The sequence below is a fragment of the Panthera tigris genome, chromosome C2 (assembly GCF_018350195.1).
Source record: "Panthera tigris isolate Pti1 chromosome C2, P.tigris_Pti1_mat1.1, whole genome shotgun sequence".
NCBI lineage: Eukaryota > Metazoa > Chordata > Mammalia > Carnivora > Felidae > Panthera > Panthera tigris.
In genome coordinates this window covers 93,886,011-93,907,058 of record NC_056668.1, presented here as the reverse complement: position 1 = coordinate 93,907,058, position 21,048 = coordinate 93,886,011, and the positions used below count along the sequence as shown (strand labels likewise).

The window sequence follows — 21,048 nt, the reverse complement described above, 5'->3', positions numbered from 1 at the left end:
GGTCTCTACTCTGCCTGGGCAGCATTAATTGCTCCATATTCTATACTCCCACTGTCTCTGCCCACCAATTTTAAGAGTTTTGCTATCTTGTCTCATCCTTAAAGAAATGGTTCTCAAGTGGGGACGGTTTTACTCCCTAAGAAATATTTGGCAATGTTTGGAGAAATTTTTGATTGTCATGACTTTGAAGTGTCATTAATATCTCATGGGTAGAGGCCAAGGATTCTACACGTTCTAAACATTCTACAATGCACAGGAGAGCCCTCCACAACAAAGAGCTATCAGTCCCAAAATGTCAATAGTTCCAAGATTGAGAAACCCTGCCTTGAGTGATAATGTGGCTTAACAAATGTGCTTTAGTGTCTTCCCCTACAAAATCATGAGGAGTAACGAAGACAATACATATGAAAGCTTTTAGCACATGGTAAGCACCCAGAATCCTGATTAGATAATCTGACTGCACACTTTCGTAGAGCAGGAACCACCTCAGTTGGCTCTACATTCTTCCCATACAAAGCTCAGGGTTTTTCTTTTTTTTTAAACTGGCACTCAACAAATGTTGAAATAATGCACTCTTTGTATTGGAAATTCTTGATTAAAAAAACAAATGCCACTATTATCTAAGAAATACAACGTTCTCCCCGTATTCATTCCTTACTAAACAACATATGAATAGTATAATTTCATGATTCACTAGAACAGACTATGAAAAGCTACATTACAACCTGAGTATATCATAGAATCATCTCTATATCGAGATGATTGATAAGCTCACTATTAAAATGCCTTGTCTTACTTTAGCAGAAGGTTAATTAAGAGATCACAATACACAGACTTGAGGAAATCTCATGCAAGAGGCTCAGATTCTTCTCTACACCAGGTCAGTTTGACCATATCGATTCTCAGGTCTTGAGTTGAATTATTCAGGACAACCTTAAACTGTAAACACAACATGTCAAATAAAAACACCAAATGCTTAATATCTCGATGAGTACATCAAACCCGGTTGACATCATATCTCGGGTCAAGATCTTTATGTTTTTTACTTTTCTCAGTTGATATAAGCTGGAGTCAGCACAGAAACCCTAAAATCCTAATGTAAATGATTACAAAAAGCATTAGGATTAGCATTCACTCAGTTGCTACAACAGGATAATCTACTTTCATTTTTGCAGTTTCTGGAGGCATGGCGCCATGGCCCTAGCCATCAGAATAAACCCGTATGCTTATTAGAGGTGCAGATTCCTGCACCCCACCCCAGACCGACTGAATCAAAATTTCAAAAATTGATCTTATAAATCTACATTTTTAATAATTTCCCAAATATTTGTTTTGCACACTAAAGTCTGAGAACCTCTGCCAGGAGGCTGGACCCCAGAAAATGGATTTGCCTCACTTTGTAAATTTCCAGCATGGGTCTGGCTTCTACAGACTATGAACAATTCATTTAACATAAACTCCACATCCACTTCCGACCATAAAAATAAGTAGGGCATTTTGTTGATTACTTTTGTGCAAATAGGCATTTCTGAAGTAAGTAGACTAATATTTTATGGCAAACACTGAAAAAAAAACTGGAAATGAGTATAAAAAGGATTCTCAAGGAAAACAAAGCTCAATTCTGAGCCCCACAATGGTCAACGTCTGCTATGCACCAGACTGAGGAGACAGTGATGGCTAGAGAGACTAGGTCCCTATCCTTATTTTTCCTTTATTTATGCATTTAAATAGTTTAATATACACTCAAACAAAAAAGGAAGATGATTTCAGAGTGGCAATGCCACGAATGCAATAAAACAATTTCATGAGACAGAGAAAGTCTGTGGGGGAAGGAGGCAGAGGTAGTGGCTGTCTGTAGTAGACACAAGGATGGAAAATGGTGTCCCTGAGGAGGTAACATTTGAACTGAGACCTGAAGGAGAAGGCGCCAGTCATGAGAGGGTTGGGGGAAAGTGTTCCCGACAGAGGAAACTGTGCTGTAAAGACCCTGAGCTGTGAACAAGGTGCTCATGAAATTATTATAGGAATTAAATCAGAAATCAGATCGCATATACAAGATGTTCTGCAAAATAGAAAGCTATTTAGAAGTATAAAGTATTATTTTTAGTAATATATTAGAACAGTTCTGGAGAGAAGCTGCAATAATGAAAGGCCTCAGATCTGTGTGATATAAAGAATTAATCAAGCAACTTGAGGCTATATTGCTTAAAGAACAATAGACACAAGTATGTGTTTGAGTGAAGAAAGGAGAAGTCTTCTTTGAATATTTCAAGAACTATGTTCTTGTGGAAGATGATTCATTTTTTTAAATAGCTCTGAGGGTATGGAGCAACTTGAAATGGTAAACATTTTAGAAAGGTAGAAGAATCTTGGCTCATAATGATAATGAACACTCATAGAGAGTTGTAGGAAAATGGACTGACTGGAAGGTAGTGAGTTCCATATGACCAGAAGTAATCAAGGTCAGGCTGAATAGACATTTGGCAGAGGAATGATTGGACTAGATTACCTAAGAGGACCTCTGCAATTCTTTGAAAACACACATACATTCACTCGAGGTGCTCTCTCTCTCACACGCCCTGTAACCTCCAAGATGGCCTCTTCAGTTCATGCTTTACAACTTTGGGAGGTTTTGAGAAAAACTTGAGAGATACTGAGGATTCTACCATATTCACAATTCACCCTGTCATTCTGCAATAAATTATGTCTCCATGTCCATAATAACCAATATATATTTCAAAATGGCAAATTAAGAAACCGGATAGACCAACATTCATTTTTGAAATTTGTGGCTAAGATTTAGTGGTGTTTCAGCAGTACACATTAAACAATTATCTCAATATATTAAAATATTAAAATATTACTTTATTGTAACAAAAACATTATCTGGATTCCATTAGCTCCCAATAGGTGGCATGCCAATAAATAGCCAAAATCTTTAGCACACAGGTATGTGGCTTTTTGTTGGTTTGGTTTTTAATGGGAACCATAGGCCCAGGAAGATGATTTCTACAATAAAAGTCCTGACAGAGAATCACTACTCTATTATTTATGTATTAAATCCAATACATAAAGTAAAAAACATAGTGACTTGTCACTTGACCACCTGGGACGAAAATGCTAAAAGGTAAGCCTTCTAAGGACAGAGAGACCAAACCAGACTTGGGAGTGAGACTAGAAATAACTTTGAAAATCTAAACATTACTAAATGACCTTTATATGTCCACACCCAAATGCATGTGGTTCATATTCAGATAGATTGCAGAAAATATTCTCTTAATATCTACATTTTTGTGCACATTTTTATTTATTGTATTAAGTACATTTCTTAAAAACTACTTGTAAATAAAATTCTATCATGTCTCTCTTAGGACAACTCACAAAAATGAATCTTTCCATAAAATAAAGACAAGGTCTATGTAATTGTTCATAAAATTAGACTTCATTTTGTAAAATCCAGGAATACCAAAAGCTGAAATCAACAAGTTGAAATCAAACTTAATACAAAGAAACTTTAAAACTTAATACAAAGAAAGAGTTTATCATAGAATTTTTTTTTGGTATACAGATCTCTTCTCAGGGCTATGAAAATTTCTATGTATGCTTATAGTAATTTAGAAATATGTCTATTCCATAAAAGGTAAATATAACCTGTAATGTGAACAATCACTTCCTAACTTATTTTTCTTTAGGCTCACATATATTAGATTGTGCTATTTTATTAAGCTGAATCCCTCAGAACTCCGGGTAACAAAAGGACTGGATTAGTGGCTCAGGAAACCCAGGTATCTCTGTCCAGAAGCAGGTGCCACCTAACATCTGAGTTGCCTAGACACCGATCTCTTAAATGAGTAGGGAGTTTTAATTCTTCAGATATATCATTACCATTACAAATCCCCAAAGCATTTCTAATGACACTTGTACCTGACTAATGCACAGAGAAGCTGCGATGCCACAAAACAATACATAGGGCTGGTAAAAGAGACCAAGTCTTCTGTCCCAGAGTCCAACATGTTCACCAGGACCTTTCTTGGCAATCTCCTTCCAGCTTGAGTGGTGTCAAAGTTTTGTAACGACCACTAAAATAATGGTATCTCTAGGATAATGTTAACAACATAGTTGGTGAATATCTTTCCTCTCTAAAAAAGATCTGAGACCTCTTGACACTTGTTTCCTTTCCTTATTTTTTTTTTCAGGCAACAAGAAATTCGGGATAGTTGTGAATTTTCCAAACCTTCTCATCCTTAACTGAACCTCTTTGTTGCCTTATCTTGCAAGAGTGTACAGTCCACCTCTTAGAGGTGGACAAAGCTGTGAATCATGACCCAAATGCATGTTCTACAGATGGGAAGAAGGATGGTACTGTGGAATGGCTCTAAGGGTGCCATGAAACCAGGAGCATGCCACAGAGTTGCAACTCCAGACTGTCAGCAAATCAGAAGTAATTTTCTACCTAAATCAGAGTTTAATTCATTAGCCCACATTAATTCACAAGTTCTAACCAATTTCTCAAAACGCAATAACACAATCTTCCAACCTAATTATCTTCATTGACAGCATTTAAAAGCATTTGCTGAGACACATTTCTTCCTTGTGTCAGACAGGATCAACGTCAAGTGAACAGCTTGGGTGGACGACATTCTGTCTAATTGCAAGGGGTTGCCATTTCAGGAACTAATCATTTCTTGCAAGGGAGAAATTCTCCCCTAGAGTGGACACCAATAAATAAATACCTCCCAATAAATAAAGGTTTAAATAGGTACCTGTTTACAATTGTGTTCAGATTCTCAAGATCATCGTGTGTGTGTGTGTGTGTGTGTGTGTGTGTGTGTACTCTTGGCATTCTGTTGAATTGGAAATATTACAATATAGATGACTTCCACAATAATTTTAATCACTTAGAGAAGTTTAGGGATCTGAAGAGAAACTTTTAAAAACAGAACAACAAAAGAGATAATTTGTAATGAAAACACCATTCCATCTAACTACCACTCAGGAAAATGATAGATATTTCCCTATAAATAATCATGAGAAAAGAACTGGGTTTTTTTGAAGGCATTTATTTCAATAGCTCATTCACTAAAACCCCCTAAACTTTAATCCAAAACAGTTCATTTCCATTTCCTTTTGATAATCAGAAAGGAAATCAACCCACATTTTTTAAACGGTCATTTTTTTTAGATCCTTTACTGGGGGGTAATATCTTTTAAAAGCATTTTGAGTGAACGTATAAGCAAAAACTACTAAAAGGACAAAACATACTTCTTATTCCTCATGTCAAGTTTAACTTTTACTTATTTCATATCTTCTAAAAGTCATTGCTGCCATTAGGCCTTTGCTTTGTGAGGTAGCCAGGTTTCTCCTAACATTGTTCACTAAACTCATTTTAATTCATGCCCTGGGCCAATAACAAATCTACTTTTCCAGCTGTAATGCTTTAACAGCTTAAATTTCTAAAGTAACAAGCATCTTTTGCTCCTTTGAAAACCAGTTCTGGCAGTGTGATGTAAAGGAAAGTAAACACTTAAAGAGGTTCAAATATGCAGCATCAGAATTCACGTGTCAGATATAGACACTGTTGTATTTAATGAAGGTCAATGCCCAAATCCCGGAATCCAGTTTAGGCAATGGGACTACAGACATATTTCGAAAGATGGAGAGTCAATTAACAAGCACATAATTTTGTTGTAAATCTGTTATAAGACATATATGAACAAGAAGGGACAGCATTTCTAATTAGCATGCATGAATCAAAAACCATATATACACCATGCTATATTCAAATTAAATGAACCTACCTTATAAACTTGTCCATATGTTCCATTTCCAACAAGTTCCACTAATTCAAAAATCCCTGCAGGGTCCTAAAAGAAAATAAACAAACAACAAATATTCAGCACAATATTCTAGGCATTGTTGTAATCAAAAGCAAAAATTCAAAATAAGCAAATAAATAACTTTAGCTTTGGGGGTACTCATGTGTTAATATTAATTGCTATTAAAATTTAATTCAGCTACAGCTATGAAATTAGTCAAAATCTACTTTCTTTCCATTTTACATCTCTATGAGATGTGTTTAAATCAGACAAAAAGAGATATGACTTTCACTGAAACAATAACAAAGAATTAACATATTTCTCACAGTCAGATGGAAACACACTTGCAGGTACATCAGGATAAAATGAAAGAGCCATCATCCTGAGAAAGGATTCTAATTTCTCAGATCTTCCTCTATGAAGCTTCTGAGCTGTCCATTATGTTGAACACAGTCAAGAAGGGGGTGTTTCTGTGTGGTGGGGCAATCTTACATAAGGTAGTCAATGGTTCCCAAGAGCAGATCCAACCAACATAGCTGCCTCTGAGGCACCTGGGTGGCTCAGTCAGTTAAGCGTCCAGCTCTTGGTTTTGGCTCAGGTCATGAGTTCACGATGCGTGAGATCGAGACCCGCATCGGGCTCTACACTGTCAGTGTAGAACCTGCTTGGGATACTCTCTCTCCCTCTCTCTCTAGCCCTCCTTTGCTTGTGTTCTCTCTCTCTCTCTCTCTCTCTCTCTCTCTCAAAAATAAATAAATAAACTTTAAAAAAAACACAGCTGCCTCTCTCAGCATGTTTTTCTTTGGATTCATCTTCCCTCTTTACAAGGCTGTCCTTGCAAAATATGTTTCTGTGGATGGTCTCCGGATCCTGCAGTACCTGAAGAGTCCCTGCAGGATTTTGAAGACAAACTAAATTGGAGATTGATGCAAGTCCTTACCACCAAACAGGTGTCACCTAACCCTCAGAGTCAGCTAAATGTTAGGGTGCTCCACAAATGTCCAATGAGTGCTACTTCTTACTAAATTACTGTCCACAAAAGTTGAAAAAAATATCAAAGGCTATAAAATTCAACTCAGAAGCATAAACTGACTCTGACCTCTACTGATATCTAATTGGACAGAAATTATTTCTTTAAGGGCCTAAATGAAGAATCACAAACTTAAACGTCCACAGAGACTAGGCAAGTAACATAAGAGAGCAAAGTGCAGGGCGCCTGTGGCTCAGTTGGTTAAGTGTCTGACTTCAGCTCGGGTCATGATTTTGCAGTTCGTGAGTTCAAGCCCCATGTCAGGCTCTGTGCTGACAGCTCAGAGCCTGGAGCCTGCTTCAGATTCTGCGTCTCCCTCTCTGTCTTTGTGCCTCCCCCACTCATGCTTGCTCTCTCTCTCTCTCTCTCTCTCTTTCTCTCTCTCTCACACAAACTCTCTCTCTCAAAAATAAATAAACATTAAAAAAAAAAGAGTGAAGTGGGCCGGCTGGGGTCTGTGGCAGCCTGAAGAAGCCATGTCTCCCTGCAGAGAGGGAGGTAACATAGCTGGGACCAGTTGGTTCTTACATTAACCTATGAGCACAATATTGCCAGGTCTGAAGTTTTGTGTTTTGTCTTTGTGTTTTGTGTTTTGTGTTTGTTTGTTTCCAAGATGTCCTAATTTTTATTTTTTTAAGTCTCTTTATTTATTTCGAGAGAGAGAGAGAGGCAGACAGAGAGAGAGAGAGAAAATCCCAAGCAAGCTCCTCACTGTCAGCACAGAGCCTGATGTGGGGCTCGAACTCACAAACACATGAGATCATGACCTGAGACAAAATCAACTGTCAGAGGCTTAACCGAATGAGCCACCCAGGTACCCCCGTCTTAATTTTTAAATGTTAGGCGCGAACTGTGAGGGAAGGCCAAGTAAAAAAAGGCTGCAAAAGCGTCAACACTTTTGTAAGAGCACCACCATATGTTGTCAGGGTGACTGAGAGGCAGGAGAGGGAAGGCCTGGGCTTTGGATTCAGACAGACCTGGGTCGAATACCAGCTTTCCCTTGACTGGCTGCATGATCATAGGACACCCTGGGAGAGCACCTCAGTCTCTGGGCAGAGAAAACAGATATGACACGCGCCTTGCAGAGCTCTGATGAGGAGTGAGTGAGGGCCTAGCACTACACCCTGCACATGGTTGGCCATCGGCTAACGTGTAATAGCAGTCATCCTGAAACTGAGGGTCTGCACACCACTAGCAGCATTTAAAAGGTGAAGGGCTGCTCAAGGCTGCCATGCATGGGGAAGGAGACAAATGAGTTTGCTGTGATAAGAGAGAGTCATTTCGAGTTACAGTCTTCAGCACATCAGGCCCAAGGAAAGCCCTTTGCTGTATGCCTTTGAAGACTCCGCAGAAAAAACAAATTAAAAAATAAAACAAAAGCCCAGCAGTTGAAGCACTTTGTCACCGAGAAAGATTGTCATCTGTGTAATCCATCGTGATAAAGCCAGGAGGGCAAGAAACCACACTCCACAGCCTGAGAAATCCGGAGGTTCCAGCCACGCCCCACGTGGTCAGGGGGTGTGGACAACGTTCCAGAGGGAACCCTGTGACAGGAGAGACAGTAAGGGCCCAGGGCCCTGTCAGCGGAGACCCCGCGGCTAACAGAGCACCTGGGAGGCCTCAGGATGGGAACAGAAAGTTGTGTGTGTGAGACCGCCAGGCCAGCAGAACAGCAGGTTCTATTACACGCAGGATTAGAAAGAAATGAGGGAACGAACAGTGGGGGAAAAAAAGCCCACAAATGGTGGCAGCTGCTGTTTGTTTCTAAGTTGTGCTCCCAGTAGTTTGTTTTCTCAGCGGTGTTTCTGCAACAAATTTTGAGAGAGGTTCTACATTTGCTCGAAATATCTCAATTGTGTTTTCAACATTCATTTTTCTTGACTAAAAAAACAGAATTTGAATGAAAGAGAGAAGATCCAGAAGGGTGACTACCACCTGCCTTAGGGAGCCTAGGAAGCAGTGGGGGAGGGGATGGCAGAAGGGGAGGGCAGGAGCAGAGGGGGACAAGCTTCTAGGCCCAGGGGCCACCCCACCTCACAGACCCCTCCTCGGGGCTGAGGTTCAATGGGCTGATCTCAAGAGCATCTGGGCAACTGACTTCTAGCTCGTTCCTCTTGAACAGTCCACTGATGGGCCTATGTCTCAGCCAATCAGGACCAAGGAAGTGCAATGCCAAGATTTTTGTTCAGCTGCTGGGAGAGGGGTCTTCCAGCTGGGTGCATCCAACGGACTCAGAATTAAAGGTCAGAGTAATCACAGGGATGGATTGGTGACCACCTTGGGTAGACAAACAAACTAGAAACAATAATGAAATTGGGGTGGTTCTCCAGGAAATGGGACTCAGAATTACTGAGATTTACACAGAGGGATTTTATCGGGGTGTTCCACGGAATCAACACCAGTTGGGAATGAAAGAATTCGGATTGGAATTAGCAGACAGAATGATGCAACGGAACCAAAACTTCATCTGATCCCACAGGAGCTCTGGAGCCGAGGCAACTCTTCAAAGTTATCCTACCCCGGGGCATGGGAGCCTTTGCACCCCACCTCCATTGACTAGTCATTGCATACAGGCTGTCCGCTGTCCCCATCCCAGAGGTTATGATCTTGTGTGAAGTGACACTCTTCTGCTGAGGACAATCCCCAGGTGAGAACAATCACTAGCTGCCTTCACTCCCAGCAGGTGGACCCCAGCAGGTGGACAAGGAGTGCCTCAGGAGCAAAGAAGGCAACTGGGTGACACATCACAGCAACCACTACAAGCATCATGGCTAGAAACGAGTACCAACGTGGAACTGGAAGAGAAGTCGAGAAGCATCTATCTTCTACAGTATGCTGACAATAATAAGACAAAATGGCACAATTCGGGTCATGGTATTTACAAGGAGGAGGCTCTCTGAGACCCTGGAAAGCAGAGGGCAGACATATTGTCCAGGAGCACTTGAATTAAGCACTTATCCTAAGCTTCCCTCTCCCCTACCTCCACTCCAAATACCCAAGAGCTGATGTTTGTGAATACTCCCATACACAAATGCATCTAACTGCTAGTTAGGCTCTTGTGGAATAATGCTACAGCTTGAACTGGGTAAGCATTCATTCATGTGTTTTCTCCACTCTTGGAGAACTCTAAAATAATTTCTCCCAAGGGTCACCAATGACCTCAATCTCTTATCTATAATGGTCTCTTCTCAGTCCCGTCCTGGCTATTCCCTTTGAGGCATTTATACTGCCAAGCATCATCACTCTTGTTGAAATATGTCCCCTCCCTTGTCTTCTAGCATACCACTCAGTTTCTCACAGAGATTCTGTTTCTTCCACCCAGACCTTAAAGATAGGCTGACCCCAACGTTCCAACCTCATGCTGGTCACTAAGTACTAACGATTTCATCTCCCAGTATCCATTATATCCATCTACTCTGTTCTGTTCATACAACAGGCCTCATCTTCTCTTGCCGGGACTATTTACTTTCAATCAATTCTTTCCTCCTTCACACTGAACTTTCTAAAAAGACACAACACACCATGCTTTAGAATCCTACACAGTGTGGTTCAAATTGAAAGTCGAGGTCCTGTCATTCTCAGGCCCAGTTTTCATTCCCACTCTCACATCCCATCATTTTGTACTACAACTAACTGCCTCAAACCACCCGCTATGTCCCTAGCACACCTTACAGGCCATGTCTCTTTGCCTTGGTTCATAATGTCTGTCTGCCAAGATTATTCCTTCTACCATTCAGGCAAGCCCAGCCTTAAAAACCCAGTATGCCACCTCCTCTGTGAAGCTTTTCTCAAATTAGTACCACCAACTCTCTGCACCCACAGCACGTTGTACATAGCTCTATCATAACCACTTTCACCTAGTGCCACTCCCTCTCCCATTTCTTTCCCTTGAAAAATTACAAATGCCCTGAAAACAGGGACTATAACATATTTATTTTAGAATTTCCGAGCACTTAGCATGGTGTCCAACACAGAACTTCTAGACATAACTATTTGCTGAATAAGGTTGATGCCCCACTCCCAACTCTCCACCACACGCCTAGAGGAAGCTGCCAAAATTGGGATCAGAATGTCAAGCCAAAGGTCTAGCAAACTTACAACATTTCTTTTTACAATCTAGACAAGCTGTCCCAGTCACTACCCCTTCCATTTCCCTTACCCAGCTTCCAGTTGCACAAAACTGGCACATACTCTAGCTCCTATGGTATTCCCAGCTCTAAGGAAAATTCATAAAGCCCGTTGGTCTAAGCTGTGCTTCAGGTGCATTGAGAGGACAGGCTGTCAGGATGCCGCCAAGTGCAATGCAACAAGGCGATGTACCTAATAATCATGTTACAAAGACAGGAAAGCCAAGAGACAAGATTCAGCTTAATTCTCTCTCTCATGTTTGTTTAGCTGCTCATAAAGCCAGGATGGGCAGCATGGAAGAAGGTTACATACGCCAAGAAGAAAAGAGCAAATCATTGACATTTACCAAAGTCAGGAATCCCTGTTGGCTATACAAGCCTTTATTCAGATCTTAACCTTTGCTGGGAGACGGAGAAGAGAATTTAATTCTAAGGTAGAGTAGTTTACATTATTTCATAATGAAACATAACTACATACCAAAAGGCAAGCTGTTCCATAAAAGAAAATGTAACTTTTCAGTAAGTACTGATAAAGACAAATTTGGTTAGCCACTATAATAAAAATCACAATAATAGCGAACATTTTAGGAGTCTTTACGTGCCAGGCACTATTCAAAGCATTTTCTACGAATGGGTCATTTAATTATTACAACTATGTCAAATGGATGCTCTTGTTGTCTCCTGTTTTACAGATGAGGAAACTGCGGCACAGAGAGGTTAAGCAGTCGGTTAAGGTCACACCATTGATGAATGACTGATCTAGGATGGGTACCTGGCTGGCCAGACTCCAAACACTGGACTCTTGACCACTTTGGACCTTTTCAGCTTCATAAAATCAGCATTCCCAGCCCTTGACTTACTACTCACTAGCTCTCCAGCCTTGGGCAAGCTTCATCACTTCCCTGAGTCTCAGTTCCTTCATCTTTAAAATGGGGGATAATATTGCCTCCCTCACAGGGTTACCTTGACAGCTGTGAAAGTGTCTAGACTAGCTCAGGCCCTGACACCTATAGTATTTCAACAAACATTAACCTCCTTCCTTCCTTTTTTTTTCTCTTCAAAGAAAGAGTTCATTTAATATACACGGCCTATGCCACAGAAAAATTCCGTCTGTATTCTGTATATTTTCAACTAACAAAGCCAATAAAAGAAAATCTATTGTTTTTAACCAACACCAAGCACTTAGCAAACAGGGTCAGATATTTATGGGCAAACAGATGTCTCTTTAGAAATTACTGAGAAATTGGGAAGACACATTAAGTTTAGGGGGGCTCCTGGGATGCTGGAATAAATTCTCTCCTTCATCAGCTGATGAAATTCAGGCAATACTGGCAGGCTCAGGCCTGAATTCACCGCAGAACGGAGAGATTTAAGATTTAGGGGTTAAAATCCCAGCCACTGAATTATATTTTAATTCCTCCGGGCCCCCTGAATGACCCAGCATTTCTCAGAACACTAAACAACATCTCTACACTAAATCCCAAAGATCGAAAAAGACAAACTTAAATATATAACCAGGACGATGACTTCCTTTGTTTCACAAGAGGTGATGTATATTCTCCCCAACCCTTCTCCCTTCTCTGAGATGAAATTAACAGAGGGATTGGGAGAGATGATGGCCAGTGGCCAGTGGCCAGATTCTAGACACCTTTTCTCCCAAACTCCTCTCAAAGACCACTGTTCTGTTGCAGATCTTTCACTTGGGGTCACCAGTGCTTTGACAGGGTAAAACAGACCCCAGTAGAGTCCGGATGGCTGATACGGCTCCCAGAATGACTGGCCACCCCCAGATTCCCTACTGACATCTGCCAAAATGACTGTGCTTTACTCTAAACTTATGGGCCTTGAAAAGACCAAAATGTTATTTCTCTTGGAACCATATTTAGCAGCTGTTTTGTTCGGTTTCAGCCCTAACTGACAAGCATATGCTTACAAAAGCAAAACAGCACAAAGAAAACAGGAACAGTAGGAGAACTCTCCATATTTATCTTGAGCCTCCAGGCTTTTCAACACCATCGTTCTTCCCAAGTGAGCACAGTGATGGGAAACATCGTACTGAGGCCACATGCTGTACTCACAAACAGGCAAGGTCCCTCAAAGCTCATTTTTCACTGGCTTTCCCTCCTTCTAATGCAGGGATCTGAAGACCCAAAGGTCTTACCTTCCACAATGGGGTTTACTCAATCCCTGAATGCTACCCACACTCTCCACACCCAACTACTGTCCAATGTAGGAGTGGGGGTACACTGGCCCCCGCCTCCTGGTGCTTCCAATCTGATGAAGGAATAGACGTGAACACACATAACTACACATACATGGTCATTTAAATTTCAGTTAAATTAGAGTGACAAGCAACATGGAGGAAAAATGCAAGGTGCTCTAAGAGTATATACCTGGTAGACCTAGAATATAATCCAGACTTATCTTCATTAACATACTGCCCAAGCCAGCATTTCAAATAGAAGAGGTAATTCAAGTAAAAGAATATATTACAAAATATAAAAATAGGGGTGTTTTGGTGGCTCAGTTGGTTAAGCATCTGACTCTTGGTTTCAGCTCAGGTTATGATCTCACAGTTTGGTGAGTTCAAGCTCTGCATCTGGCTCTGCACTGGCAGCACAGAGCCTGCTTGGGATTCTCTCTCTCTCTCTCTCCCTTTCTCTGCCGCTCCCCCACTTGCACTGTCTCTGTCTCCCTCAAAATAAATAATAAGCTTTATATATATATGATATATAATATGAACTCAAAATAAATAGATATAGAACAATGACTGCTGAATTTTCTCATTTGATCATTTGTGCAGAACAAATTAAATTATGCAGACCTATCAACTGATGCAAAAAAGCTAGGGTTCAATTTAGGATTCCACTCCTTGCTAGTGTTATTTGACCTCTTGTATTCTGGTTTTCCCACTGTAAAATGGGAGAATCCCACTTGGCCTGCCTTCCTGGCAAGGCTGTGTCCTGAATGTGAACGTGCTGAACACCTCCCCAGCCCCACTTGTCCAGTGTTGTCCTTTGGAAAGGGTGGTACTGACTGTGGGCTGACTCCAGGACACCATCTGCCCTACACAGCTGAGCCTAGCTAGGTGGTATTGCTCTTCTTTTTACCAGTACTAGCTCCAGGCAGGGTCAGGACATGGTCCTAGCTAAGCATCAAGCAACACCATCCTTGATGATGGTGGCTTCTAGCCCACAGGACAAGGAGTCCAGAACCTCCCCACCTTCTATTTGGTTTGCTACCTGTTTAGTTCCACCTGCTACTAAGCAACCATTGGTAGTGAAACAGCTTCCCATGCATCCTGCTGCCACTCACCTGCTTCACTAGAGACTCTATAGCTCCAGCCTGTCCTCATAAAGGCAGCCTTTAAAATTAGATCTGAAACCTGCCTCCTCAGAGCAATACCTGTGAGACCTGAAGCTGTAATGGTCATTATTACTGTCTCTGAAATAGACAATGGCCTAAATGCTTCATATATTTTTTTCATCTTTAATCCTTACAGCTCCATGAGGAGTACATATTACTAACCCCAATTTTCAGATGATGAAACTAAGGCTTCAAGGAATTAAGCAACTTACCAAGGTTAAATATTATGTGGTAGAGACAGCAGCCAAGACCAGGCTGTAAAGTGAGGATAAATACACCTCTTCTGAGGACTGTTCTGAGCACCAGAAACAACGTATATAAAGAATTTCGCACAATGCACAGTGATAAATAAAAGCCACTGCTACTATTGCCATTGCTGCTGGTATTAGTAAACATTGTCCAAGGTGATAGCATTGGTTAGTAGTAGAGGTGGGAGTCAAATCCAATATTTTGAATGAAAGTCTGTCATTACTCACTTTTCTACAAATGGCCAATGTTGAAACTAACTTGTAGTTACAGGGATGGTGAAGACCTTGCAGTTTAACAATGGAGCCAGAGAAGGGCTCCAACCAGGTAGTGCAATCAGCCAAGCGACTTGGGACTAGAAGTAAAATATGCCAGTGGTTGCTCAGTGTCCCTGACTTCCCACTCGAGCCTGCAGTTCCAGAGGGGGAAACCAAGCGGGCTCTCAGATTCTGTCCAAAGCTACAGTTTCGTTTCTTTCCTTTTCTTTTCTTTTCTTCTTTCCTTTTCTTTTCTTTTTTCTTTTCTTTCTTTTCTTTCTTTTTTTTTTTTTTTTCCGATTTTGCCATCAGCTAAGATGAATACTGGTTATTTTAAGTTAATCAATTGACAGGGGCAGTATACCAAGCTAGTTAAGGCCACAGACCCTATAGCCAGAAATCCTGATTCTGATCCCAGCTTCACCATTTACTAGCTAAGTGACCTTGAGTATATTATTTAAATCTCTCTGTGCCTCAGGTTCCTCAATTGTAAAATAGTGATTATAGTATGTCCACTAAACGGGATTATTACAAAATAATTAACATACATAAAATATTTAAAGCAATGTCTGGCGTGTTGTAAGTACTCAAAAGTGTTGGCTAATAATTCTTTATCTCAGAATACAAACTCCAAACTCAAAATACAAACACTACTCAGATCAGTGACTGGGACATTATAGACACTCAGAAAATATCTGCTGGCTGAAGAAAGAAAGTTCTACCACCAAGAGCCACAAGACAGTAAGATCTCTGACATTCAGGAGCAGGGATTTCTGAGATCTTGTCAATAAATCCCTCTCCCCATTTTACAGAAGAGCAAAGACCTAGATAGATAGTTCCTATATACTCATACAATGATAGGATTTTCCAACAAGAGAGTTTACGTGGAATGTCCAACGTATCACCTAGTTAGTGGCAGAGTTAGAACAAGGACCCCAAGTCCTTTAGACTTCTAGTCTTTTCTTCCAGTCAATAAAATCCTCTGAGGAAAGGAAAGAAATCACTCGCTTTCAAACAGTGTCTGGCAGGGAAGAGAGCAGGAGTGTGGGGAGGATAGGTAGGTGCTTGCATTCATTTGTAAATTCCAGGTATTTGGGTTGAGAAGTGAATCTAAATCATGCCTGGGGAATGATATAATGTTATATATCATACATTTGCCAATTTGGTATCACTGAGATAGTCAATTTGGTCATATGTACATAGGTACATATCAGCATAAGAGATCATTGAATTTTTCCAAATGTATTTTTCTCAGTTCACAGATTTTACATAGTCATACTCATATTTAGCTTAGTTCCAAATTATCTCCTGGTAGCAAGGTAGAGCAGAAAACAAATAATTCTACATAAGCTTATTGTTATTTTATGGCTTACATTAGAAAAAATGGGCATGTATAATTAGGAACATAAAATTAAAAAGAGAACAATCAAAGAAGAACTTAGAACATTAACTTGAATATTTATTCTGATTTTGGTAGACTGGCTACTTTAATCCCTTGTTTACTGTTGAGATTGACCAGCCAGCCCTTCTCACACTTCCTGACCCACACACAGATCCTGAGCTATGCCAACAAAGTAGCCTTTGCACATGTACAATGCACAAAGCCCAATGCTCTGTTCAGGGACTATTTCCAACTCACCCACTGTCAGGGAAAGGCATACTAACTCCATAAAGCGGACTGAGAAATTTCTCCAGGATACTAAGCCAAAAAGGCAGATTTTAGACAGGGATGGGATCTCCACCTTCCAGAACTTTCCCCAACTCTCCCACAGTCTGTTCAAGCTCAAACATGATAAGTTGCTCTAAAGGCCAATTTGTACATAAAGGCCACTATCCTGGTCCCTTCCCTCCCATCATCAGGTTGTCCCAGAGATTATATAGCTATTTGGGAAAATGTATCATTCAGTATACAGAGATATGCAAACATGAGAACTCTCTAGGCCTGTCAGGACAGAGTAGCTTTCCAGTATTTGCAGCAACACGAGGTTGAAATGTTGGGAACCAGGCTAGCAAAGATTCGGGTATTTTGCCTTTTTAAAGACGCTTATATGAAGAAAAAGAATAGCATTTGCAGCAGATGGACTTTAAAGACAAGAAGTGATTACCTAAATCATCAAGTAAGAAATATTAGGAAACTACCCAAGGTTCCATTTTGGGAAGAAGAGCCTGAGCCCTTCCCCAAAGGTACTCATTTCCCACCTGCTTACAACAGACCAATGACATTTATATTTGCTTGATAGCATCTTCAACACTTTTCCCAACACCAGCAGGCAACCATGTCATTGACAACAGACCTTCTCTAAGGGGTGAGGAGGTTAATACTGGTTAGTTGGATTCCCTATTACTCTCCTGCTTCGAGAGAGGAGCGGGATGGCCAACAGCCAGGTAGGAACAGACAAGAGCCCATGAACATGTACCTGGGACGGGGGCCTGCCAACTGGCGAATGATGGTATGAGCCGTTCCAGTCATCACTTGGTGTCATCACTAATGGTACAGATGGCTGGTTAGTTAATACCAACTCTTACACAGATTATTGTAACAGGGCTTCGTTAACATCTGAGCTATTTTTTTTTTCTTCCAGCTTTTGTCCCTGTGGCTAGGCTAGCAGAAAGAATATTCAAGTTTGTTTGTTTGTTTATGTTTGTTTTACAAGGCAGGTAATTTTTGAATGGGGGTTCTATACCATTTGTTCAAGGATCTAAAAAGTTTTTTGGCAAACTCAAGGAAAAAAAGCTAAATTTCTCCATCCCTCCGGGCTTCCAAAGATGTTAGATTTCCATTGTCAAGTAAGTCTGGGAACACTGAGTTTAAAAGATTAGCAATTTAGGTCATTCTTTACTGTGTGGCCTCTCCAGAGCCTTTAATGTGTTAATGTTCCCTATGAGTCTCCAAGAGACAAAGGCAAAGTTTTCCTTCTTTCCTAAACCTGTCTGGCTATAGAACATTTTTTGAAGGAATTTTGTGTCTTTCTAAGCACTGGTGTTCTGGGTAGCACAGGGTGGAAAATGATAGGGTATAGAGCGATCTTTCCCTTCCCATTCCCACTTAACAGAAGCTTGCATCTTAACTTACAGTAGCAGGGACTGCTCAGTGCCGCCTAATGTCCATTCTCCCATTGTTCCTTGGTAGCAAAAAATCCCAATTTTATTTGGGAGACCAATGCATCCAAGTCAAAAACTGTATGCCCTAGCTCCATTAAGCCTAGGAGAGAATATGTGACTGGGTTCTGGCCAATGATATGTAAGCAGAACTACGGTGAAGGACTTTCAGATGGGCTGCTTAAATGGAGCTGACTTAGCTGAGAGAAAGGCTCTTTTGTCTTCCACCTTCTTCCTTCCAGTTGCCTGGAATGCAGATGTGATGGCCAGACCTCTGCAGCAATTTCTGACCCTAAAGTGAATTTAAGAATTGAAGCCTCATGCTAGGCTGTTATAGCAGAACAAAAAAATAATCCCAAGCCTCAGATGACCCTAGAACTGCATAGGTTTTCTGTTTGTTGCAACTGAATTCGAATTGATTTGCTTTGAATTTTACCATTCAGACATTTTTTATTTATCTATGTTTAATTAACAGTTCTTCTTTAAAAGTACTCTTGTCCATCTGCCTTTTGATCTTTAATAGAGGTGATAGTCATTACAGTTGTTCCACAAATATTCAAGTTCTCCTGCTGTTATGTTAATACAATATCACTTCCCCAACCCCTCTTTAAGTTGGGTGTGTGACCACATGATTCTCTTTTGCCAATGCACTGTGAGTGAAACTGACATGCCACTTTCAGATGCAATATTTGATTGCTATATCAGATACGGTGATGACTTTGGAAGCATATGTGGACATGAAGTCTCCACTGGTCTATGTCTTTGTGTAGCTGCTGGATAGAGTCCTCTCCTGTTGGGCTCTGGACATGGTCAAGAAATAAACTTTAATTGTATCAAATCTCTAAGACTGTTTGTTATCACAGCATATCCTAGCCCATTCTGTCTGATAGAAAAGAAATGACCAAATGGTAGTGATAGTAATAATCTCACAGCAAAATGCTTTATGATTTCTGAGACAATATTTCTGAAAAGAGCCACTTTTTCCTGGGCACCTCCTAATGCCCAGACACTGTGCAGGCCATTTTGCAAAAATTATTTTACTTAATATCTGCATTGATCCTGTGAGGTAGATTGCTTACAAAAGAGAAAACTAAAGCTAGGAGAGTAACCTACACGAGATCGATGTTCAATGCCAAAATGCACATTCTCCCCACTGTCTCCAACCTGCAACATCTGAAGCCAACCCTGGGAAATAAAAATGCTTACAAAGCTGGCTGGTGACACAGGAATTCCAGGAACCCTTTGTTACCAGGAAGGGGGAGGAAACATTAAAACATGGAGTTTGCATTCACAGGGCTGACCACATCCTACAGACCTAAACCAGGGCATGCCGGGGCTTGTAGTCCCCCCCCCCCCCGACCCTCCCACCGAGGACAGCAGAACTGCAAGCCCTCCAGCTGCTCATTTGAGTCCTTTGAACTCAAAACCTGCTTTTGAGCCACTGTCAAGGTAACCACGCGGCTGAAAATAACTAATTGGGCAACATTCTCTGACTGCTGGCATGGGCAGTTATAATCTCAGCATCTCCGTGGCAACCTGACTGGAATTCTGGTTATTCGCACAAAGGAAAACCGGTCTCCGTTCAGACCAGGGCTGCATTTTGTCTCTATTCCACTTTTCTCATTACAAGTTGCTACTGAAGGAACAATGCCTCTTTTATGAAGAATGTTTATCACTGGTCCGTGGAAAAACAGCATTTTCGTAATCAGGGAAAATTTGGAAAGGGAGAAAATGGTAATGGATCCTTCACTGCCACATGCAAAGAGATTTTATTAAGATAGGCTCTATACAAACAATAGTAGAGGTCACCGTGGGGTAGTGACCTAAAGTCACGAGATGTCAATGGCATAGAATGGGCAATGGAGCCCTAACAACTACATGGCAATAAGTTGACCAGTGCTCATTTCCTGGGCGCCTACAAGGGGCTATTGTAAACCCCTCCTCTGAATCCCAGTGGCTCCCCAGGGATTACTGGGTGGCTACTCTGCTCTACCATCCCATCCCATGCTGGTGAATAAGGAGGAAACGTTTGTTGGAGGAAATGCTGTAATCCATTTCTCAAGGACCCTGCACAGAAAGGAGACGGGAGAGAGTGTAGGAACCCTGCTTGAACCAGCCAAACAGGCTGAACACAGTATAAATGCTAAAGGAGTTCAGATGGGTGGGAAATCAATACAGACTGACACAGCCAGGGAAGGCTGAAAGGAAAAGTTGGGCATCAGGCTGGACTTTGAAATGCAAACAGGATTTGCATAAGTAGAGAGAGCTCAGCATGGGGACAAAAATTGCTTTTTTTTTTAAATGGAGTCATTTAAAAAGGACACATGTTAATAGCCTGTAGCTCTTCTGTCAGAAAGGACAGAAGCTTCGAAACATGTCACTTGTGGGACAGCACCTTCATTCAGCAAGTTCTAGATTATTTCTAGAAACCATGGGTCCATAAGCATTTCATAGGGCAGACAGATTTCAAGTATTGAACACACATGACCATAAAAAAGTGGCAGACGCACATGGAATAAAGAATACATAACGCCATTAATTTTTTTAAACAAAATGCTATGTTTGTTCCAGGCAACAAAGGAACCGGTAAATGGCGTTTACTGGTAAATGGTGTTGCTGTAGTAATTTGCTTACATCCACCTTTCCCACTCAACTATGTTCCCTCCCGCCACAGAGCAAGGGCCAGGATCTCTTCAAATTAATATCCTTAGCAACGTGCACAGTATCCAGGCTACAGAGGGCACTTAATAAATACTGGTTAAGTAAATAAATAATTGTATCAAGACTGACAAGATAATATACATAAACTCTTTCCTTTTTCATTGGTGAAATAAAGACTAAGTAAGGAAGACCATATATCATGAAGATATGGATACACATTCCTCAGCAGTATACAGCTGGGCACCGAGAACATGTGAGGCCACATTCAAATATGGCACATCTTCCCGGAAAGCCTATTTTCCACAAGGACTTCCGTGTTTGTTGTTTTAACATAGTGGTTAAACACGGATAAGCTGGTATCAGTATTTTTTTCCAGTAGAGGTACCATAGTCAGCCTACCAGTATCTCTTCAGGTTCGAATTTAGTCTCCTTCACCAATAGGAATG

The 21,048-nt window shown here is 41.0% G+C and overlaps 1 protein-coding gene across 7 annotated transcripts in view; it reads right to left on the bottom strand.

Annotated features, from left to right (window-relative positions):
• The window catches only part of TNIK (TRAF2 and NCK interacting kinase), a 440,791-nt gene that overhangs the window by 299,821 nt on the left and 119,922 nt on the right, over positions 1-21,048 (bottom strand). For all 7 annotated transcript variants that reach the window (XM_042998976.1, XM_042998973.1, XM_042998974.1 and 4 more), the window contains exon 2: positions 5,799-5,864. Coding sequence is in view for 4 of the 7 variants with exons in the window: in XM_042998969.1 (XP_042854903.1) it covers positions 5,799-5,864 (66 nt within the window). In the remaining 3 variants the exon portion in view is untranslated. The remainder of the gene's footprint in view (positions 1-5,798; positions 5,865-21,048) is intronic.